This window comes from Episyrphus balteatus, chromosome 4 (assembly GCF_945859705.1).
Source record: "Episyrphus balteatus chromosome 4, idEpiBalt1.1, whole genome shotgun sequence".
In the NCBI taxonomy this organism is placed as follows: domain Eukaryota; kingdom Metazoa; phylum Arthropoda; class Insecta; order Diptera; family Syrphidae; genus Episyrphus; species Episyrphus balteatus.
In genome coordinates this window covers 77,469,812-77,494,760 of record NC_079137.1, presented here as the reverse complement: position 1 = coordinate 77,494,760, position 24,949 = coordinate 77,469,812, and the positions used below count along the sequence as shown (strand labels likewise).

The following is a 24,949-nucleotide window of genomic DNA, read 5'->3' as shown; positions in this document are numbered from 1 at the left end:
AAAAAAAATATGTAAGGGAGAACACAAAACTAGTGTTTTGTATTTCTTCCGTGAAATCTAACTGGATTAATGTCTTAATTCTAACCACCTTTTATAAAAATATACCACAAAGCCTAACATAACCTTTATTTGTATAAAACTTACTTAACAATCTTAAACCTACCCCAATTTGTGTAGGGTGTAATCTGAATTCTAATTTAAAAAGCATACAAACTCATTGGTTTTCACAGCTTAGCTATTACAAATAGTTTATGTTGCTTATTTTCTGGGGTCATTGTTATTAATTTATATGTTTAAACAGTTTTTTATTCATACTTACCTGTTCTTACCGAATGAACCCGTAATCTTAAGTTTATTTACGGTTGAGAATGTTTTTATTAGGTACATAATACATATAGGTTTGTTGTCAAATAACTAATGTTTTTCTTTTTCTTGTCCTCATTAATCCAAATAATTTGATAATCCGAGTACCCTCTTGCAATAATTGATTTGGATTAACGAGACATAATATATTCTCCGAAGGATTCTTATGTGCTTAATTTGAACCCGGAATCAGAAGTGAAATGCAAATGCATTTCTTTTTCTTCACTGTGATCTCGTTTGACATTAAATTATCTTTTTCTTCAAAACTCATTATCAAGCATAAAAAAGTAAAAATTGGATATAAATGTTATTCTTTATTCATCAATAAAAAAAGCTTGATAAAACTAGTTATTTTATTTGAGTATAAAAGTTATTAAATAGTAGTTTGAATTTCTTCCCTCTATTCGTCCTGTCCGAATGTTGCTCTTTCTCTTATCACAAAATTTTATATTCAAAATAATGACCGATTCGTTGGTAAAGTTTTAGCTCGGCGCGGCGTAGAAAAAAAAATTCACATTAAAGGTTAAATTCAGAATTCCTTTGAGTTAGAACTTAAATTTAAGTTTTTTTTTCGAAATCGAAAAGTTGGTTTTCAATCAATGTGCAAACATTGAACTTATAATTCAAAAACTCGTCAGACTGTATATATCTTATGCCGAATTCATAATCAAGACATGCAAAATCTTTAGAAAAAAAAATCAAATATTGTCAATATATGTTCTCTTTTGAATATTTCGAAAACTTGAAATAAGAGATCTAATGTGAGGGAGGACTCAAAATCAGGAACTTCAAAAACCCCAGGCCACAAATTGAATTTCCATTTTCTTGGGTCATGTTATGTCTCTAAAATAAACAAGTAAATATAAAAGATTCATAATAATCTGTCAAGAACTCATTTTTCGGCTAAAATGGAGTTCCTTTGCTTTATTTTTATTTTTATTTTATATAAATTTATCTGCTCCAAGTGATTATATCAGTTAGTAAAAACAATGAAAAATCCATTTCACTTCTCTTATACTGTTTGGAATTTATGCAATTAAATAAAATCACTCAACTCCAATCATCTCCTAAAATAATTTTCAAAATGAAAATAAATTATATAACAAATTTAGTTGCCATAATTAAGTTCTTTCACCATATAAAATGTACATATACCTTGCATATAATGCAATTGTGATGTATGTACTGTATAGGTACACGTCAAGAGTGGGAGTTGAATATAATGTGTTGCCTAACGCAGACGCCATCCATCTATTTATTGACTGAAGGTAACAACTGCATCTCGAAACAGTTTTTGTGACAAAATTCTTTTCTACTTCTTCACCTATACATCTTTTTCAGCCAACACAAAATAAATAAATATTGAAACACAAAATAAATATGTCTCCCGCACCCATCAACCACATTCAACAATCCATTGAAAGAGTAATCGCTTAATTATTTCTAATTAACATTTTCAAATTACTTATTTACAAACATGTCAATCACATTTCTCTCTATCGCCATTCGGAATAAGAATTGCAATCTCTCTCAAAAGCATCATCATCCATCAACGTCATAGAAGTAATATTCTATTTTTTTATAAAAATAAACATTTTTACTCTCTCAAAACGATGCAAGATTAGCCTTCAAGACTTGAGCGTTCCCCTTTTTTTAAATACAAATATATCAATGTTTCTGATGAATCGATTTAATTGTAAACTTTACAATAACATACTTAAATTCTTATCATTAATTTCGTTTTTTCTCTTTTATTTATATTTACAGGAAGTTGGCAGTATTATCGGTAAAAAAGGCGAAATTGTCAACAGATTTCGTGAAGAGGTTAGTATTTATCGAAATAAATTCATGATGCATTTTTTTATTTTTGGTGTTGAATTCAATAATAATGATTTTCTTTTCTCTTTTTAAAGTCTGGCGCCAAAATTAACATATCGGATGGGTCATGCCCGGAACGTATCGTAACAGTTTCTGGTACAACTAGCGCCATCTATTCAGCGTTCACTTTGATAACAAAGAAATTTGAAGAGGTACTTATTCGTCTCTCTATTTCTCTCTTAATTGATTTAAAATCAATAAAATTAAAAATTGAAACCATTTGAACTTTTTCTTCTTTGTTCTTCTAGTGGTGCTCACAGTTTAATGATGTTGGCGCATCGGGTGGCAAAACTCAAATCCCCATTCGATTGATTGTACCAGCTAGCCAATGTGGATCATTAATTGGTTTGTATTTAACAATCATTCTATTGCAGAGAGAATAGAATAAAAAAGTTTAAAGTGTTTTCTAATTTCTTTTGTATTTTTTGTATCCTCTCTAGGCAAAGGGGGCTCTAAAATCAAGGAAATCCGCAATTCAACCGGATGTTCAATTCAAGTTGCCAGCGAGATGTTGCCAAATTCAACAGAACGTGCTGTCACTTTAAGTGGATCTGCTGAGCAAATAACTCAATGCATCTATCAAATATGCTTAGTTATGCTCGAGGTTGGGAATATTTCTTTCTCTTTTATAATTCTCTCTTTTGATTTTTATTTATTAAAACAATTTTTTTTTCTAAATTTAGTCCCCGCCAAAGGGAGCAACAATTCCATATAGGCCAAAGCCACAAGTTTCAGGACCAGTTATATTGGCCAATGGACAAGCTTATACAATTCAAGGAAATTATGCTGTGCCCGCACAAGAGGTATACAATTCTCCCGCCAACGTTTTGCACATTAAATATTCCAAAAGAGAACATTATATTCTTATATCTCTCTCTATATATCTCTATCTTCTATCTCATAACTAAGTTTTTTTCTTCACATTTTTTTTTATTTTTTTCTTATTATTTATGGTTTTGCATTTACATTTGTTTTTTTTTTATTTCATTTTTTTTTGTAATTTTTCGCTTATGAAAAATAAGAAGAAAAAAAAATTAATTAAAAATTAAAACAACTCTTAGTTTTTGCACTTAGGACCCTCGCACACATATATCGCACCACAAAAACCGATAAAATTAATTTAAAAACAAATATAATAAAATAAGAGAGTTCTTCTGACAGTGTTGAGAAAAATAAGAGAGTTCTTCTCTTTGATCTCTGGTTAAACCGGAAAATGTAATCTCGAATAAAAATGCATTTGAATTGTGTCCACGACGAACGTGCAATATTCAACAACGAGAACATGTCACAAACGTATGTGTTTGAAAGAAATATTATTGATCCTATTTTTTGTCTCCTTGAAGCGTTTTTTTTTTTTCTCTCTCTAAACATTAAAACAAAGCCCTTATCCAATAAAAATATAAAAAAAAAAAAACAACTCTTTATCATATTCCGCTACCATCATGTTTTTGTTGTTCTTTATTCATAGAATAATAAACATTCCTTTATATATATTTACTGTTTAAGAATTCCAAAATTTCATTTTTTTGTCACCAGAACCATGAATCGTCATGAAAAATCAATTAATTATATAAATAATTTTACCTAAATCTGTCTCGTGGTGAAGGTTTCTCTTTATTTTGTATTTCTATCTCTTACTCTCTCTCTCTCTTTCTGTCCAAATAATTTTAATTTTTTTTTTGTTTTCTATCCCAAAATGTAGTTGCAGAGTTTACACACTAAAATGTTTATTTTTGTTTCCTTATTTTAATTTTTTTTTTTTTTTTTCAAATAAATAAAGAGTCTTTTGATGTAAGGGACGTTCGATTTTGATCTTATATAATAAAAAAAAAATAATTATTATATATAAAGTTAACACAATACATAGTTCAGAACTAACACAATTTCGAAACTTTTTATTGTACCATTTTTTTCAATTAACTAAGAATATTTTATGAACAAAAAATAATCATTGATTTTGATTTACGTTTTATTTTGGTATCCTAATTTCTTTTCTATTTAAATATATTTTATTAACATTTATTCCATAAACGAAAAGAAATTAAACATTTAAAAATATACCCTTAATTTGTCCTCCTTAGCAATATATAGAGTTCTAGAAGACATACTACTTGTTGAAAACTAGAATTTATTATTATCAAATATAGATAATTTTTTGCTAAGCATGTTATTTGACTTTTTTGAATAAATTTCTTGAGAATCCTTTAAGTCCTCTTATAGAGTTAGTGTTAATAATAGTTGAGGCTTACATACAAGTACATCCATATGCTCAATACTCAACCACACTTTTGAATTGTATGGGAAAACTTTTTAGGAATTGTATTTATATTATCAAACCGCTATAATGTGTCGGTTTTTGGCTTAAAAGAAGCAAAAAAGTGCCAGTGACAAAACCACCAAGTGTATTGTTTAGAGCCCTTTGATATGTGAGTTTATCGATGTGGTAGCCAAATGTTTGCATATAAAGGAATTTTTTAATTTGTGGTACAATCTTTTTTGGATCATTAAATGGTGTAAACACTTTGGAGATATGTATTAACTGAAATGCCTTTAATTAGTAAATGGGCCGTCACGTACAGACGAGTCGATTTATCATTTAACCACAAATTTGTTTTTTAAATCAACTTACGTATTTCTATTTTAAACAGTCACTGTGGCGTATGTGTGGCTTTTTTGGTAAAGCCCAGTACGCAGATCGCGCTAAATGCAAGCTTAATTTTTTTCTCCCTTATGATTAATTAATTTATACTGAAAATACTCCTTTAATTCTTTGCTGCCGGGTACAATGGGGTTAAGTAAAAAAAACCGATTTTCGGATTTTTATTCGATTTCAGTCAGTTTTTTTTTCTCTTTCCTTTGGTCCTATCGCCATAGCTCTAGCGTATCTCCTTTCGTTAGAAATGATTCGGTACAAAGGGTTTAAGTCAAAATTTTTTTAAAATTGCATGGTTCTAAGGGCGTAAGTTGACTTAACTCCTTTGTTTTTGCATTAATTTTTAATTTTTAAATACAAAAATTGATCCTAAAGCGTTAAGTCAAGAGGAAGAAAAAAAAAACGAAAAGCGATTTTTCTACTGTATTATATTATTTCAAAAAGAATTTTCACATTTGGTAACTAATCATTACATTAATATTTCCAACTTTCTTTTATAAATTAAACCTTGTTATCAATGTAAACAACGATTTTTCTTGACTTAACACCTTTGGACCAAGTTTATTTTTGAAGACTAAATGGCTCTAAAGTGTTGAGTCAACACAATTTTTTTTTTAAAACGGTCATTTTCTGGTCAACAGCATATGGATCTTAAAAAAGATCTTATAAATGATGTTTCTGCATCATTACATTTTTTAAAATAATAATATTCAGATTTGCAAACAAAAATTGAAACTTCAATTTCATTTTCCTCAAACTTACTACATCAAATACATCAGCCACCTCAAAAATCAGTCCGATTAAACCTAGGGAAATACATAATGTATGGTTAAAATAGTGCTTATGTTCTAAAATGTGCTTCGAGGAGTCCATTAGGATTTTTTATCAAAAATGTTTGAACTAAAAGTATTGGGCTGGGAAAATGAAAATAAAATTTCTTACGATGGAGAACTTTTAAATTTATGAACATGGTTTTGCTTACATTCGCAGATCTCAATCATAAAAGATTCAGTATTTCAAATTAAAAAAAGGCTTAATTGTTCTAATAAGTATCAAGGCCAAAACTTGTACACAAAAATTTGCTTTAGTGGGCTTAATGTGCGCTCATCGTTTATTTTTTTAAATTTAAAAATGTTTAAGAAATGTGAACAACTTTGAGTTGATATAGTGAATGTGACTACAAAATGTTTTACAAATTGAAAAATTAAAGGTACAGAATAGTAAAACTGTTTCCAACAGTCCTCAAACTTTCATTTTTCATGAAGATTCAAGAATTCAACAAATTCTAGTTCTGTCTAGTTCTTAAGAATGTTTGAAACCATTTTGTGAAATTTCGTCCTTCTCCTCAACATAAATTCACTTTCCTGTTCTGTTGAAAAAGATTTCTGTCAAAAAAGTATCCCTAAGTCCCTATCTAAGAATTTTGTAGTTTCGGTGCTTTTTTTCAACCGAGAAAATAAAAATAAAAAAACTAGAAAGCACACCAAACTCACTCGTTAACAGTATACCACTTTCCTGTTTTTTTTTGTTTTTGTTACTAGAAAACCTTGTATAATGTTCAATTCCCCCCAAATCAATGACAACACTACCCCTCTCAACTTCGAATCCAGTATCCTTCATCGAGGTTAATCTATATCTTGTTTGTTTTTTTTTTTTTTTTATTTGGAATTAAATTATAAGTATTTTACGATCTTTCACAGGTGTTTTGCATTCGTCGGAGATGGTCTTAAAGGTATACAATTATTTGGCTCAATAAAAACTCCAACTTTCCGTTTTCATAACCCTCAGTCCGTCTTCTCCTATCAAGGAAAAAAATAAAAACCATGCCCTTTAAAAACTTTTTTTTTTGTACTAAGACTCACTGAAAAAAAATTAGTTGGGTTATTCCAAATTATGAAAAAAAAAAAATTTTGATTAACAGAGAAAACACCACACAAATCGAACGTCCCCCTCAACTCAAGCATTAATGTCTTCCAATTTTCTGGTAGAAATTAGAAAAAAAAACAAAAAAAAAAACAATATGTATTTTTTAAACTAAAAAAAAAAAATCAAAAAAACAAAAAATATTTTAATAACATAAAGATTTAATTTCAAATTTTTGTTAACGTCTTATTTTTCTTTTGTTCTTTTCTTTGTGCAACAATATTACTCATGAACAAACGAAAATAAAATCTCTAAAAAAAAAATAAAAATAAAACAACACAACAACAACAAAATGCTACACAAAAATATACAAATAAAAACTTAAATTACTAACTACTACCATCTGTACTACAATACCACTACTACTACTCTCAGACCTGTCCAGTGTTTCCACTTGCGTTGGCTGGTGGTTTACATGCAGGACTTTCAGGTTTGACGGATCCTCTATTAAAGGGGGCGCATTTGGCAGGAGCGATACCAGCTGCACATCATCTACAACAATTACCTGATGTGAGTTTTGATCGTTTTGATTGGTGCTGCCACTTCCCAAAAAAAGCATAATTAAAAAAAAAAAAAACAATGTAAATCACCTTACCCCGCCCACGCCCACGACCCGCCCCCTTTTGAAAATGCCTCCGTTTATTTATTGTAATACACCTCTTAAAAATTCACCACCCACCATTACCCCCTTTGCCTTGTTAACCCCCGTTTCTCTGGCCTCCGATAGATAGAAAGTGTATTTCTTTGTTTGTTCCCCCTTTTTAAACAAAAACTATATATTTAAAGTATTTATGTGAACCCCGTATGCCCCATAAGCCCCTATTTATATTATACATAATTTCCCTCTTGATGACAAGTATTTGAATTTTGTGTGTACAAAAGTATTATTAATTTTTTTTTTAGACAATCAAGGTTTTTGTTGTTGATTGTTTGTTTTTTTTTTTGTAGAATTTGCTTGTTTGATGTTCACGTAGTTAGTGATGGTGTTAATTAATTAAAAAAATTTTTGAAAAACTATCAATGGTAAATAGATGTTGAGAATGCTTTTTAAAACACTCCCACTAACCATTAAGAAAAAATGCTGTGAATAACATTTAAAAGTTTGATGTTTTTATTGCTTGAATTTTATTTATTTAAAACACATTAACAAAAACTTTAACATGGTATTTATATTTTCAACAGAATATCTTTCAAAAAAACAGATACAACAACTACCTAATATCGGTTTACTTGCTAATGTAAACACCACCTAGAATAATACAAAAGTAGAAATAAAAAACTATCTATTTTAAATATTTTGTATTCGATCAATAAAAAAGGAGAAAATTTACCTCAATTGCATCGAATACAATTTGTATCATTTATTTAGTGTAGTATTAGATTTTTGATTTAATTTTTGTTTAACTACATTAGCAACACCTTACTATCTTTATATTAGTTTTCAATCAAGCGGTCAAAATTTTTACTGCAATCGCAGTGCAGCATCGGATGATCCTGAAAATTTAAGTGTTTCGTAATCGACTTCTTTTTTTTTTTACAAATCTTGAAGAGAGAGTAAAAGTAATTTGCATAAAAAACACTGAGGTATACAACACCAACATTCACATAACAAAAGAAAAATCTGTTAATGGTTTGAGTTCGAAGATTTTTAGTTGCTTAAAAAAAAAAATTGTCAGGAATAACCGTCCAAATCTGTGATATAAGTGGAATATAAAAACTTTGTTTTTGTTCCTTATTTGCTGTCGACAACTGCTTTTCGTCGCTCGAATAATTCCCTAGTATTAAATGCCTAAATAATATTAGATGGAAACAATTTTCAAGAATTTTTAAAATACTTTCCTCAAAACTGATAGTTTAGCCAGCCGGTTTTATTTAATGAATAAGCGAGTTGATGTACATTTCAGTAAAGTTGCACAGAAATCTAAAGGTTTTCCCTGTTACTACCTGTTCTGTTTTTAAGCTCCCTATAGAGAAAATATTATATTTCTCAAAAAAGGATCTTAAGTTTTTGATTAAAATTTTTGTCAAATTTACAAGGTTTAAGTTGAAAAAAAAAAAAAAAAAAAAAAATACATATATTTTAATACTTATTGATGGCAATTAATTTTAACAAACATTTTTATCTTGATGTTTTCAAGTGACCATAATGGATAGCAAATTAAAACAAATACCTTAAAATTTTAAACCAAAAATAAGTTTTTTTATAGAAGGTACTACACAATCAAGAATTTCAATACTTTTGCAATACCAATTGAGCATTTTGAAACCTTATAAACTTGCGATTTTTCGTAAGCAAAATGTTTTGTCTGTAGGAAAATGATTTTTTGACTGCAGTACCAAAAGGACTGCAGTTCGTACTACTCTGCTCTTTGTACCAAACATCGCTTAAGACGATTTGGTTGGTCTCGTAAATGTTCTTGGTCTATAATCATGGCGTTTTGTTAACTCAAAAATATGTTTAAATATGTCAATTTAAACAAAATTAACACCGATATGTTTGAAGTGTTTCTATTGTAGGAATTTACTGACGAAAAAAAATATACTTAAAAATAGTATTTAGGAAGAGGCCACGAATGTTATATGAACATCACAGTGTGTTTAAATTCTGATTATTGGCTTAATTATTGTGAGTTATGGCAAAAATTTTAAAAGTACCCAAATTTAGCAGTTTTTGATGTTTATAGCCCTAAAAGACTGGTTTTTGAGACGTTTCAAGGAAAGCAAACAAAAATTCCTAAAATTGTAGTCTAAGATCATGTCTTAGCCAATCCAATTTATAAAATAACTTGATACCAGTTCGTTTCATGAAAAAATTGTTAGATAAGACTTTTTATGCCAAATTTTATAAGTGGACTCATAAGGTCATAAGATTTATTCTATGCCCTTATATGTATGTATATTTTATGAGATCGAAGCCAGGTTGTTATTTCGTTTGCATTTGATGTGTTTCTCCTTATTATTTCAGTAAATTATAAAATAATGACTTTCTTACAAAATTATTTAACAATAGTGTAGATCCCCAGTATAAACTCGAGTTTTCGAACATCTTGTTTTTGGTAATTACCTACATAATCATAATTTTCCAAACTATTTATATTTGAAAATTTTCATCAAAGTCCTGGCGAAAAAATTATTTTCATATTTAAATTCATGAAAGCAACTTTGAGATGAGATCGTGGAAATAAAACACGATTCTAAGGTTACCTACAAAATGGAGAAATTAAAACTGACGATGGATTGAAAATCAGCGAACACAATAGTTCCATTAATAATAATGATTAATTTCTAAACTACATTAATTGAAAGTTTTTAACAAATTGTACCTACTTTCATCAATGTTCGAAACTATGTTAGTCTAGATTCGAGATTATAATATGCTTGTCAACAAATTCCGACAATTAACTTCTGCTGCAATTGTTTCGAAATTAATCAAAAACTTCGATTTTCATGTCGCTCCTATTCATTACTCCACAAATATCAGATTTTTGTAAGATCATATAGAAAAAGCTTCATACCTATTCCAAAGCACGTTAAAAAATTATATGAGATTTACTTTCCTGTAAAATACCTTTAATTCTGTTATTCATAGCTATTTGCATTTTGTTAGTTCCCGAAAACAAACCCTGCTACTTTTTTTTTGTATAAATGTCCTTCCTACGTGTAAAAATAGGATACATATGTGATTTGTAAAATGGTTTGAAGTAATAAATAATAATCTTGTAACTAACTGAAATGTAAATAAAATATTATTATCTTTTAATTTTGTTATTTTGTATATAAACTTCTTTTTGTTTTGTTTTCTTTCTTTTTTTTTAAATTTTGAATTTAATGTAAGAATTTTTTGTTTTTATTTTTGTTTATTTTCTAAATTTTATAAACTTTACAGAAATAAGTTTGTTAAAAAATAAAATAAAAAAAAAAAAAACATTCAACAAAATCTAATAGAAGTATAATTTTCAAAATTTTTGCAGGTGGCAAAGAATCCTCTGGCCGGCTTAGCGGCATTAGGTCTTGCGGGTATGGCACCAACCAATACCGGTGGACTCAATCCAACAGGTTTATTTTTTTAAAATATTGTTTAAAATTGTTTGTTAAAATATTTAATTTAAATTTGTAGCGGCACTGGCTGCCCTAGCTGGTTCGCAGTTACGTACAAGTAACACCAACCGAACCCAACAGCAACAACATGAAATGACAGTGTCAAATGATTTAATTGGTTGCATTATTGGCAAGGGAGGTACTAAAATTGCTGAAATTCGGCAAATTTCTGGCGCTATGATTCGCATCTCGAATTGTGAGGAACGTGAAGGTGGCAATACCGATCGGACAATAACAATTAGTGGAAATCCCGATTCGGTTGCATTGGCTCAGTACTTAATCAATATGAGGTGAGTGAGACCATTCATTTCTATAAGTTAAATTATATTAATTTTTTTTTGTTATAAATTCCTTGTTTTCGATTTATATTAATATTATTTTAATTAGTGTAAATAATAGTCAATAATGAAATTAAATTATTTTAAAGAAAAGATCCATACAAAAATAGTTTCTCTGTCTCTCTCTATTTCTCTCGCTCTCTTTTTTAAGTGTTGTTCTTTTATACACACACAAATTCATGTATAACACATCTCTTATTTTAATTTTATTATTTTTTGTTTATTTGTCTTTCGTTAAATTTACAATTTTCACATATGTATATGTAAATGACGGTTATTAAAAATAATTTTTGAAACAAAAAAAAAAAATAAAATGTTTTCGAATACCTTCGAAGAATCTTTCACAGTGGCAAGGAGGAAAACGCATCATGAACAATACAAATTTATAAATTTTGTATCGTTGAATTAAATTTACGTGTAGCAGAAATGCTGTTTACTACTAAGGTTGTTACCGGTACCCTTTAATGAAATATCCTTATCAGTCCTTCCACTCAAAATTCCTTTTATCATCGAGAAGAATAAATATTATTTATTCTTCGTTTAAGCTTTTATAAAGTAGTCGTCATATAGCAATGATGTATTTATTTGTTTCGTAAAATAAAAATGTTTGACATAGGAAAGTAATCGTGGAGTTTAGTTTAGAATACAGTTCAAAGTCATATTGCACATATTTGTTGTTGCTTTAAGGCTGTAAAACATATTATATTATAAGAAAGTGCAATGTTAATATCAACTAATAAATACATATCACCTTAGCCGATTCGACCCCAGATTTTACAGAAAACAGTTCTGTTTATTTTAACCAGCATGAACCAAATTTAGTTAAACAATCAAATAAGATCCAAATTGCAGTCCGTTTATGCACTGAAAGAAAAACACGTAAACGCGATTGAATATGAGAACTTCACATCCATCAGTGATCGAAGTTTTTGTCTTCCTTAGCCAGGCCTCAATAAATTAATGTCACAATGACGCAAATCAGCGCTAGTTGGACTTCTGTGAGAAGGTCTTCTAAAAGGCGTGTTTTTTTTTCCGACCCATGCGTATTTTTTTCAATCTGGCCTACTCGACTGTATTCTTTCTGAGTAATATGGAATACCATTTCTAAAAAAAATGACAAACTTATTCATCTTTCAACTATTGGCATATTGCACTTATTGATGGAAATTCCGGGGAACTATCAGATATGCACGAAAGATTTTAAATGACTGCAATACATGTTATTTAGAAACAATTCATGAATGATATTTACCTAATTCTGTTAATTTTGCATTACTAGTATCGTTTTTGAAAGTTTAATTTTATAATACATCGTTTGAAAGTTGCAGCGTTAAAAAGTTCAATATTGATGCCAAAATTATGCAATAAAAAAAAGTTTCTTTATTGCCACAAATATTATACTATGATCATTCATAGTATAATACAATCGAGTATTGGTAGTATTTAGTTTGGTTCGGTTAAAGGTTTTCATTAAAGAACAGTCGATGGACGTTTCAAAAATACTACATAGGCGGATGAAAGAATTTGAAAAATATTTATTTGATTGATTTTTTCACAGAACTAGTTTCAAAAAGGGAAACATCAATAATTCCCTATGAATTTTCTTCAAAAAACATTTTTATAAATTCATGATTTCAGTAGCTTCTAAAAATCTAGCTTAGCGAAAACAAACATAATTAAGAATACGAAAAGACATATAAGACATATAAAAGCACAGTACATTGCTATATGACTTAAATTAAAAAGTATGTTTATCTAACTACTTACATCTGGAAGTAACTTTTTCTCTGAAACCAGTCTTATCGACTATAAGGGACAACAGCAACACAAAGCAAATAGCATTTCATACCCTAATAATCCTAAATTTCTTTTCCTAGCCACCAAAAACTAAAAAAAAAAACTAAAAGCAAAAAACCCCTACTCTCTCTCTCTCTCTATCTCACAAAAAAAAATCTACCAACCTTAAAAAAAAAAATATTACCTTACACCAAACAAAAATCCTTTTTCCTTTTTTCTATCCCGCAGCGTTGAACTCCAGAAGGCAAATCTCCAAGAAGCGAATGGTAATGCGTCAAGTGGCAACCAATCATCAACAAATAATCTATCATCGAACACGTCCACTTCGTCGACTTCCAACAACTCTTTGAATAACACAAACAATTCGAATAATAATTTAAACAATAGCAACGGTAATGGCAATACCAACAACTCCTCCAATAATAGTACATCGAATTCTCTAGCTTCAGCCATTCCATTGGCTCAATTGCTCGCCAAACCAGGCGCACTCAATGCTCTCTCTAGCTTAACCGCTCTAAATGGTCTTACAGATCTTCTAGGTGGGTTGGCTAATCTTGGGCCACCAGTTCAAACAACTGGTGTCCATCGATCAAAAACCTATCAGCCGCGTTTCCGATCCCATGGGGATAGTACCAATTCGGATGATAAGAAACCCGAACGTAATAAGTTTAATCCTTATTAGAGCGAGGCGAGTGATCATACACACTCAGACATTAATTTATGTAATATCTTAACTTGCGTTTCAAGTTATGCGAATAATTGTGATATTCAGAATTATTGAGATAAAAAAACAAACATACAAAACAAAAAAGTAAAAAACCAAAATGTTGAATTAATTTTTGCATAACACTAACACCAAGTTTAAGAACATTTTTATTAACAATAACAAACAATTCATTAGAACAAACAATACAAAGAAAGAAAAAAAAAATAAGAACGACCAAACTCCATTCATAAACCCCGGAGAGCTCGCTTGTTTTTTTTTTTCAAGTAATTTTTAATTATACCTGCGTATAAATATATTTTAACCCTCCCCATTTAGATTATTTGTTTCGATCAAAATGTAGCATTTAATTATATTAATCCTTATATTATTTCCTTAATTAATCCAAATGAATTAACAAAAAAAATTTAAAAACAATAAGAATACAACACTTTTATTTTAATTTAATTAAATTTAATTAGAACAAACAAAAAATTATTAGATAAGTGCCCAAAAGATACAAAAAACACTCAAAACAAAAAATTTATTTTTAAAATTTTATTTAGTAAGCACTTAGTTTAAAAAAAATTGATTTTAAATTATTTATTTTTGATTTATTTTTATGAATTTTTTTTAATGAATGAGAAAATTTATACCAAAATTTGTAGTAAAAGTTGTATTTCTTATTATTTCATATATTTTTAATTTTTTATTTATTTAATAATATGTTTTGAATGTCTTAAAAAAAATAAAAAATTGAAGACACTTTGCATATTCTTGAATAAAAAATACACATTCATATAATATTAAAACAAAATACAAAAAAAAATATACATGTACACACATTTATATCTATATAATGGAGTTAAAGTTGTAATGTTATTATTTTAAGTAAAAAGTAAAACAAAAAAAAAAAAAAACTAAATTCAATGATCTTATGCATAAATGTAATCAAGCAATTTTAATAAGTGGAAAAAAAGTATTTTATCTTTAAAATTAAAACAAATTTTAAAAAAATTAATAATTCATTGATGGAATAAAAACATATAAAATAATACAAAAAAAAAAAACATTTTCAAATACATATACATTGAGAAAAATTAGTAAAAAATTGTATTTTATTTAAGGTTTTTTTTTTTCAATTTCCTTGAGACTTGAGAGACTGACTAGTTGAGGTTATCGTGAATAAAAATTTTCCGGCAATGTTTCCCATGTTTTAAACATGGGAACGAAAATAATTATGAAAAGTTTCCCTCGGAATTTATTGGTATGAACAGTAAATTTCCCAGAAAAAAAAAATAGCTGTCCATTTGAAAGAATTTTTTGTTCCCGGTAAATAATAAATAGTATTATTAAAAAATATACTTAACCAAAAAGATAAAAAAATAAGTTCGTCCACTTTGCATGTCACTGTTTCAATACTATAAATATAATTGTCAAGATTGAAGGTCCTTAGCACATTTTAAATTGACATTAAAGCTTTTAATAAATTAATTGCCATAATATCTTCGTCGGAGAATTATAGGGTCGGATCTGAAGTAAATATACTTTTGAGACATATGTATATTAGGGTACTTTTTTTTTTAAGGCGACCATCGATTTTTTTCACTCCCATTTCAAAATTCTGTTAGAAATGCCCAACAAAAAAATTCCCTAAAAATTTGAGCCCTTAAAATTAAGATTTCAATTGCACGAAATACACGTAAGTTTTAGTGATTTTTTTTTTTAATTTATACAGCTCCGCTGAATTTTTAATTTATACTGCTCCGCTGAATTTAATGCTATTACAATGAATCAAAAAGCATATTAATCAGAAGTGAACGTTCTATAAAAGTGTCATAGGTGACTTTACTGTAACTTTCGATTTTATTCCAGAAATGACTAAACTTACAACAAAATTGTATGCGATAAAGTTGTAGAGCGTTTAATTTGTACAAAAAAGTTCTGAGAATTGAATCTCTATTATTGATATTTCTCGAGATAATAAGCTATGATTTTTTCATTATTTTGATTTTGAATATACAAACAGTTTTGTAGGGTGAAAATTTCAAATTTAAATTTTTTCGAGATACTACCTTGTAATTCTCGGGCGACGATACATACATATATGTAAATAAAAAGAAAAAGCTGTAAATCTGCGCAATTGTGTGTGTGTTTTTAATTTAACTACTTGGCTTTGTTGTACATATGTACATTTTTTTTGCTTGCTACTGTATATGGGTAAATTATATAGTGTTGTTCCATTTTCCTCCGCAAAGAAAAAACGAAAACACTAAACACGTATGTATGTGTGTATGATTTTTGATCCCAGAACTCTTGGAGCAGATTATTATCCAGAAGTGCCCTTATTTTGTAATGAAAAATAAGTAGACATACATTTTTTCAATAAATTATTTTAATACCGAAGATCATAATAAAAGCAGGAAAGTCTTTGTTTTAAAAAGTTTTGTATATTTTGTTGCAAGTAATATAACTAGTCAGTCTCAGATCATTCTCTTTTTACTCGTATATTCAAATTACACCTTGAAGTCGACTATGGGACGTTAATTTTTAACTTTTGCTTGGAATATCGCCGACTACATTAATTAAAAAAGCCATCGCCGCTGTTACCAAAAACAAAAAATCCTATCCATTTATTACGAATATAATTTTACAAGAACCAAAAAAAATTATTCAAAGTTCCTCCAGATCCTTTATTAACAACACTCCGCTTAAAGTTAATAAAACAATATCCCAGGACAACCATGTTTATTATACACCACAACCAACCAAATATCATCTACCAACCGCTTACCAACCAACCAACCACCACCAACCAACCAATCAATCCAGCCACAACCTATAAAAACTGAATGAATTGATCAAAAAAAAAAACTGAAAAATTCATTCAAATATCCAAAATCCAAAAAAAAAATTAAATCTTAAAATTCCGGTAAGAATTTTTTTTCCTCCTTTATTTGTTTTGTATACATATTTATAAATATTTCTTTTTTAATTAATTATTATAATTAAATTAATGGTATCTATTTGGGTTTTCAACAATCCACAATAAATACCACATTAATTAATCTATTTTACTTATAAATTTAATTTTTATTTTTTGAATGTTTTCTTTTTTATTGTTTTAATTTTCTTATCACATTTTCATGTACCTTTATAAATATTTGTGATTACGTTTTCTATTAAAAAAAAAAAAAAAAACGAATTTTGCTCAAATTAATATTTATTAGCATTGAATATAAATGCTTGCTATACTTAAAAAAAAAAAAAACATTTAGATGAATTATATATAAAAAAGAAACAATAGCGTTAAATTTATTAATTAATTTTATTTTAAATTAAATTTACAAAATTTAAAAATAATTTCATATATTTTCAGAATATCTATGGAAACTGCAGGGCTTCCCATTCCTGGATATCATTACATTGCACCAAATGCAATTGTCAAAACTCCAATTCATTAAAAAACAAAATACCATTAAAACGCAAAAATAATAATATCGTATTTTTTAAACTAATAACTTTTAAAGAAGAAACCAAGAAAGATGTTGAGTGTGATAGTTTTTTTTTCAAAAAAAAAAACCTATCAGGCTTAAAAATATTTGAATATGAGATCAAAACAAACAAAAAATACGACGCTTTTAGCCGTAACAAAAATAAGAAAAATTGACCACCAAGACCACCACACAATTGAAAATAGAAACCATCACCATCAAGCTGAAATGAGAAGCTAGAACTAAAAAACAAAAAAACAGCAGAAATATCATTTATAAATATTAAATCAAAATATTCATTTATTATTATTATTTTTTTCTATTACTATTATTATTATTATATTATTAATTATTACAATTATTATATATTTTGCTTTGTTAACATAATTTTACATTAAAACCAGGTTTTATAATAAATTTATAACAAAACAAAAACAAAAAATAGAAAACAGTAGAAAAGCCGAGTAAATGTAGCTAATTGTGCAAAGAGAAAAAAATAATTAATAAATTAGTAATTACAAATTCTTCATCTTCTTCAAAAAATATGAAGAATTAAAAACAAAACATAGTACATTTTGAATGTTGTGTAGGTATTAATTATTATATTTTAGTGTGTTTAAAACAAAATAATAAAAATTAAAATTTATTTGAAAGAAAAAGTAAAAAAAAATAATAATAAAAAGCTTTAAAAAATGTAAATTTAGTGAGAAAAAAAAAACTTATGAGTAAAATCATTTTGTTGAGAATTAAAAAGAAAATGATGATAAATTTTACACAAAAAAAAAGTAAATAAATAAAATCATAACAATAGAAAGAAGCTTATGCGAAGAAAAAGACTTTTTAGGTATATATTTTTTATTTTATTAATTTTATTAAATTTTTTTTAAATTTATTTTTTTCTTTTTTTTATATTGTTTTTGAAAAAAAAAATATAAATTACTATTGTATTTATGAATGATTGGATGTTAAAGAAAACAAAAAAAAAATATTTTAAAAAACAAATGTGGTATTTAGGTTAATGATATTTAAAGAAAAAACAAAAACAAATCACTTACCAAAACAAAATCATTTTAAAAACTAATTTTACATAAATTTATTCCCACAAGGAAATTATACAGGAAAAACAAACACACACATATTGAAGACAAAACAAAAAAAACACATATCGGGAATATATATCGGCATTTTATTCTATAATAAGTCGAAATTATATTCGTTACTACTGTTATATAAGAACAATATTATTGTTAACATCAACTTTCGAGTGCATACAAAAAAATTTTTTCGCATTTGAAGTCGATTTTTTTTTTCTTATTTTAGTCTGAAAATATTACAATTACACTAAGGAACTCTTAACCATTCATGAAAACGAGTTTGAACTTCGTCGGAAAATTGGGAACAAATATGATGTACATAATGTATAATTACATCCTTAGTAAAAAAAATGATGACTTTTTATTCCTTATTTGTTCAGATTTTTATTCTATTCCTTACTTGACTTTTTTCAATGCGAACTTATTCAAATTGATCTGAAGGACCTTACTTGCCTATCATCTTCATTATGATCGAATCGAGTTTCTTCGGAGCAATGTCGAAAGCCAAAAGACCAATCTTATACACTGAAAATTAGGCCAAATGCTTTGAAAGAAAAACAGGGGTCGAACTATGGCATACGTTCGTTAACGTTTTGACTATTGCTCTCTCTATTCAATCAGAAGAAAATAATAGAGACATAAAGCCTCAATACGTTAACGTTCGTATGCCGTAGTTCGCCCCAGGATATTTTCAGTTGCTAGCCAAGCGCATGTTATGAGTTCCCTCATATAAAAAAGCTCCAAAACTACATTTTGTGGGCATGTGTGTGACACGGGTAAAGCTAGTATTATTACACGGTCAACGAAATCAGTCAACGCGTTAACTTTCTGACTCAACTTGTTAACCGATTTCATTGACCGTGTGAAGGAATGATCACTACAGGAAAGGTATGCGGTAGTGGTGCGGGTAATTGTATGAAAGCAATTCCAAATGGGAACGTCAACGTTCAGGTGGCGAACTTTATCCATACATTTACCCGTACAAGCCTTTTGTATCTTTTTTTAAATCTCAGTCCAATGGTTATATATGTTGTCCGTTTTAGAATGAAATTGTTGCGAGCTAATAATCTTTAACATTATTCAACTCTTCATAAAGTTTAACGATTGCTCGCAGTAATTTAGCTCGAGTTCATAAAAGTAAAATTACAGCAGCGCTACAAAATACAACTGTTAATATTGGCTAAATTAAGTGTAAATTCTGGCTAATTTAGTACCCGTTCTTTGAAAGAAAAACCAATTGTTCTAAAAAGTCGGATAATTTTGCAGTACTGCTGTAAATTTACTTTTACTCATATGGACATGCAATTCAAGAGACCTGCTCAACACAATCACCCCTAATGAGCTATCCGTTCGAAAAAATTCTAAAGCGGAAGTGATATTCAACTTGCGTTCGAGGTAGCCTTTGCGGAAATGCAGCAGCAATTCGTTAAAAAGACCTTTATTACTTCTTGTTAATACAAAAAAAAAAAAATGTTGCAATTTTCTTAATAATCAAATTTTTTCTACTTAACTTAATTCATCTAATCCAAAACTATGAATTTAAGGAAATTTAATTAAATCCTTATGCAGATTTTAAAACGTAAGTTGGATTTGACTAAATCTCACAAAAGTTTATTACTTTGGACGTAACGTAAATAAAATGCGATAAAAGTCGAATTTAAAACGATTTTGCCTCTTTGCGAATCATTTGAAAAAAAAAACCATAAACTTTACGTATTTAACATAACGATAATTCTTGAAAGTAGTAACGAACGACGACTATCATTTATATATCAAAACAAACAAATACATTACACATCTTAAAAAGACATATCGAAAAGTCTGTTTAAAACAAAAATATTTAGAACAAAAACAAAAAAGTATTTATTAAACAAACAAATAAATCACTAATTTATATAAACAAAAAAAAAACATTAGTTGATGAGTATATATAAATATATAGGTGATAATAATTTTATATTGGGTGTAAATATTTAAAAACGACATGAGGAATTGATTAAATTTTAAAGAACATAAAATAAAAAAAAAAAAAATAAAAAACACAAGCTCTATATTACCAACAACAACAACAAAATATCTTTATTGTCCCTCATGTCCAACATTAACCCAATCCCATTAAAAAAAAAGAACAACTTGTTTATTAACAATTCAAAAAAAAAACTAATAATCCAAATAAAAGCAAAATCACACTTAGTAGAAAAACAAAAAAATGCAGAGAAACGTTTGTAGAATTATCAACATGAATACAGGAATAAAATTATTCAATAACAAAAAAAAAAACAAGAATAGAATTTAGAAATATTAACAAAAAACAAAAAAAAAACTATTTAAATAAAATAATGAAAAAAAAGTAATTTAAAAAACTACTTTAAATGGAAGCAATCATTTTTATCGTAAAACAAAAAAAAAAAAATTATTAAATGGTGTATCTTATATATATATATTTAGAAAATATTTAAAAAAATGAAATCACAAAAAAAAAACAGTTTATATAACTAAAATGAGACTCTACGAAGCAACTAAGTTATAACAAAAAAATTCATACAATCCACTTATGGATTTTGAAACACACAAAAAATGAAGTAAAATTTTTAAATAATTAGTTTTAAATAAAATATTTTTTACAATTCTGTTCAAATACATAAAAAAAAATTAAACAAATGCGTTGTTAAAAAAGAATTTTTAAAAATATATGTTAAATATGCGCGCAGTAACAAAGATAAATTAAACAAAAAAAAAATTATACATAAAACAATTTTGTTTGTTAAATTTTAACAAATTTATAAAAAAAAATAAGAAGAACAAAAAATAAAAGAAAATACACAGACACACAAACAACAAAGCCACTACGCGATATATTAAAAAAACAAAAAGAGAAAAGCAATTGTAATGGTGCCTTAATTACTTGTTTCCAAATTTTATTTGTGATTTTTTTTTTAATTAAAAAAAAAAAACATAATGTTATAAAAAAAAAACGTTGTTGATTTGATAAATAATATTGTGTATTTTGCTTTGCTTTTTGCATTTTCAATTGAAGAAGAATAGTTTCCTCTGATCCTTTCTCTCTTCTCTATCTCTCTCTCTCTTAAAACAAACAAAAAACCCTTATCGATGTTTTCTCTTGATGAAACATTATAAATGAAAAGCAAAAACACGCGTAGACACTTAGCAAAAGCATTCTGTTCTTTGTTAATTATTTTGCTATGTTTGCTTATGCAATCTTTTTTGTTTATTTTTAATAAAATATTAAATAACTTAGTAAATTTTCTTTTTTCTTTTTTAAATAAATCAAATTATGTAATGAGAAATCCCTGGAATATTAAATGTATTTCTAGTGATATTTTATTTTAGTAAAAACCTAAAAACAAAAACAAAATGAAAATACATTATAAAGAAGATGAAAAAAAAAAAAACATTAGTTGCGCATGTAGTTGATCTCTGTCTCTCTCGATTTCTACTCACAACACAATGTTTATACATAATATATATATTAGTATACATAAATTTATTATATTTTCTGGATGTACTGTTTATAATAAATTATTATATTATCAGTGTGTACATCAGCAGAAAATATTTGCAAAAAAAAAAACAAAATGAATGATAAAAACAAATGTATAAGGTATTTTAGATATTCTTATTTAATATCCAACAAAAACAAAAAAAAAAAAACATATTTAAAACAATTATTGATTAAAAACAAAAAAAAAAAATATTAAATTAAATTTATGATCATAAGTGAAATGAGAAAACAGTAGTTAGTAGATATGAGTTGGATTTTTGATTTTGTTTTCTTCAAACAAATACAAGAAAAGAAAAACACACTGCTCGAATCCACATAATGTTTTTTCCAAAATATGATACAATTCATTAGAAGTTCACAATTTTTAAACAGAAAAAGTAATAATTACAATACATTTTTAATAAAAAATTAAGTGCATAAAGGAGATCAGGAATTAAGGTTTCGTCAATTTAAATCTATATCAGTTTATTTTTCACCAAATATTTTTTTTTTTTCATAACTAATTCAAATTAATGTTCTTTATACCAAAAGTAAGAATATGTATCTATCTGTAAATAATGCTGATTTATTTGTAAATTCTGTGGGCAAAAAAAAAGGTGTTGGAAACCTTATTCAGAAAACGTTAATTTAGTATTATGGGTTTAATGTATCAATAACTTGGAAAAATGTAGGCTTGCTTATGAAATTTTCTACATAAAACGCAAATTAGCTCTACACAGAGTTTTTACACTAGTTCCATTTCTAGTGCTTAGTATAAAAAATAAAGTCAAGTATTTGAATTAAGTACTACCAGCTTTGTCAAAATCGCCTAAGGCTTAATTGAAACATTATATCACTGATGGCACATTTTCTGGTCCTACATCCCTTTTACCAACACCAAAAGAATGCAATAAAGCTTATAACTATCGTAATTCAGCTAAGCCGATTCTAACCCTGGTTATGATAACAATTATTAGTAGTCAACTCAAGTGATTTCCTTTCAGAACTCTTAAAATTGCTTGTCAAATTCTTGACAAGCAGTGTTGTTATGTGAGTCAGGGCACATTTTTTTTTTTTCATTTATTTCAAGAGATATTGTTGGTTCCATTCATTTAATTATCTAGGAGCTGGTAACATATCTGCAGAAAAAATGGCCGCTTGATAATCCCACTTGTAACGCTTTGACTCTGGCCAAAATCTTAATACAAATCACGCGTGAAATTTCCAAGGACAAATTTTGAAAAAAAAAATGTATTCAAGTTTAGCTGCCCTGAGTTCAAAGAATTAAGTTCAAGTTGAATTGAGCTATGCGATAGTTGATTTTTTTTTTAATCAAGAAAAATCCTTTATGAGCCTAGTCACAAAAAATTACATTTCATTTTGGTAGGGACATTTGGTTTATCAGCAACCCTGTATTCATATTGGATAAATCACTATCCTCAAGTAAAGAAAATTTATTTAAAAAAGTATGATAGTAGTTTCCAAAAATTTTTTTGAAAAAGGACACAAACATTTAACAAATGGGTTAAGGTAAACTGGGGTTAATCAGCATACCTCATGCATTTTTCTCAGCTCAATACCTGAATTTATAGCCTCCTTTTACCAAAAAAAGATTTTTTCACAACCTAAGCATATTTCCTCGTTTTCCAATAAAGAAAACCTCACAATCCTGAATCACCTTAAATAATGCACTTGACTTAAATCACATTAATAATAATAAAAAGCAACAAAAAAATGTAGATTTTATGGTTTCGAAGCACTTAAAAAAAAAAACAACAACAAAAATTCAATATAATATTTATAAACATTTTAAATATCAAGAACAACAAAATTATATAAAAAAAAAGTAAAAAAAGACAATATTGTTTGTAAATATTAAGGGAATAAATGTAAATTAAAGAAAAAAAAACTTAGACAAAACAAAAAACTGAGAAAATCATGGAAAAATTTTAAGCAAAAAGAAGAAGAACCTTCCAAAAAGCTCATTCTTCTTAAGAACAAAAAAAAAAAACACACATTACAAAGAAAATAAAGAAAAAACAAATCACAATACTTTTCATTGTCATCTTTTAGATTTAAAAAAATATTAAAAAAAAAAACACAAAAATTTAAACAAATGAAAAATCTCTGTGTCTCTCTGTGTGTACAATTTAATGAAAAAAAAAAAAACAACATAAATGAAAGTAATATGTATTTCTATATTTTATTTAAATTTTCATTTTCTATTTAAAAAACTAAAAATAAAAAATAAAAACAAAATGAAATTGATTAAAACTGAACAAATTGGGATCAACTTATATATATGAAATATATATAATTAATAATATATATTGAAAAAAAATATAAAAAAAAAATAATTAAATTATATTAATGTATAATTAAGAATTTAATTAGAAGAAAAAAACAAAAAAAAAAACTGAATATTTAGCAAGATTTACATTTAAAATAAATATTGAAAAAAAATACATTATATATACATCATACTAACAATAATTATTATAAACACACATACCACATCAGCAAAGAAAAAAAAAAATATAATTAAAAAGAAAAACACGCAAGTTGAGTCTTAAAAAAATAATTAAATAATATAAAATATAAATAAATAAATTAAAACAAAAACTTGACATTTTTCTCACGGTTTTCTTGGTTCAAAGTTTCTTATGTTTAATTCTATTACATTTATATTGTTTTCTTATTTCTCTAATTTTTTTCTTCTAAATGATATTATTTATGAAATCAAATAGCTTAATTAGACGTTAATTGTTTAAGAATGAACAAAAACAAAAAGACGAAATATAAAATGAATAATTTACACGAAAACAAAAAAAAAACATAAAAATAAGCAATACATTTACAAGTGCTTTAAAAATGATAAATAAATAAATTAAAACAAAACAAAAAAATATTTTAATTATATATTTGTCAAATGAGCAATTATTTTATGTTTTCCTTGAAAATTATTAAAAATAAGGAAATAAATTAAAAACCAAACAAATTTCCAAAATGTTTAGCGAAAATTTTTAGCAAAAAAATTAATTAAAAAGTTGTGAACAACTCAAACAAAGACAATTTTTCAAGCAAGCAACGAAATTTATTCTTTGTG

The 24,949-nt window shown here is 26.9% G+C and overlaps 1 protein-coding gene across 5 annotated transcripts in view; it reads left to right on the top strand.

The window, feature by feature from the left end:
* Positions 1 to 23,752, top strand: part of LOC129919588 (poly(rC)-binding protein 3) — a 117,363-nt gene extending 93,611 nt beyond the window's left edge. For 2 of the 5 annotated variants that reach the window (XM_056000526.1, XM_056000525.1), the window contains exons 3-11: positions 2,131 to 2,187; positions 2,277 to 2,393; positions 2,490 to 2,586; positions 2,682 to 2,845; positions 2,925 to 3,044; positions 7,193 to 7,327; positions 10,789 to 10,873; positions 10,935 to 11,205; positions 13,279 to 14,036. In XM_056000526.1, the coding sequence (XP_055856501.1) occupies positions 2,131 to 2,187; positions 2,277 to 2,393; positions 2,490 to 2,586; positions 2,682 to 2,845; positions 2,925 to 3,044; positions 7,193 to 7,327; positions 10,789 to 10,873; positions 10,935 to 11,205; positions 13,279 to 13,732 (1,500 nt within the window). In that variant the 3' untranslated portion in view covers positions 13,733 to 14,036. Of the gene's footprint in view, positions 1 to 2,130; positions 2,188 to 2,276; positions 2,394 to 2,489; positions 2,587 to 2,681; positions 2,846 to 2,924; positions 3,045 to 7,192; positions 7,328 to 10,788; positions 10,874 to 10,934; positions 11,206 to 13,278; positions 14,037 to 17,132 lie in introns of those variants that run through there. The other 3 variants (XM_056000529.1, XM_056000530.1, XM_056000528.1) reach the window with 3 other exon arrangements.
* The last annotated feature ends 1,197 nt before the right edge of the window (positions 23,753 to 24,949 follow it).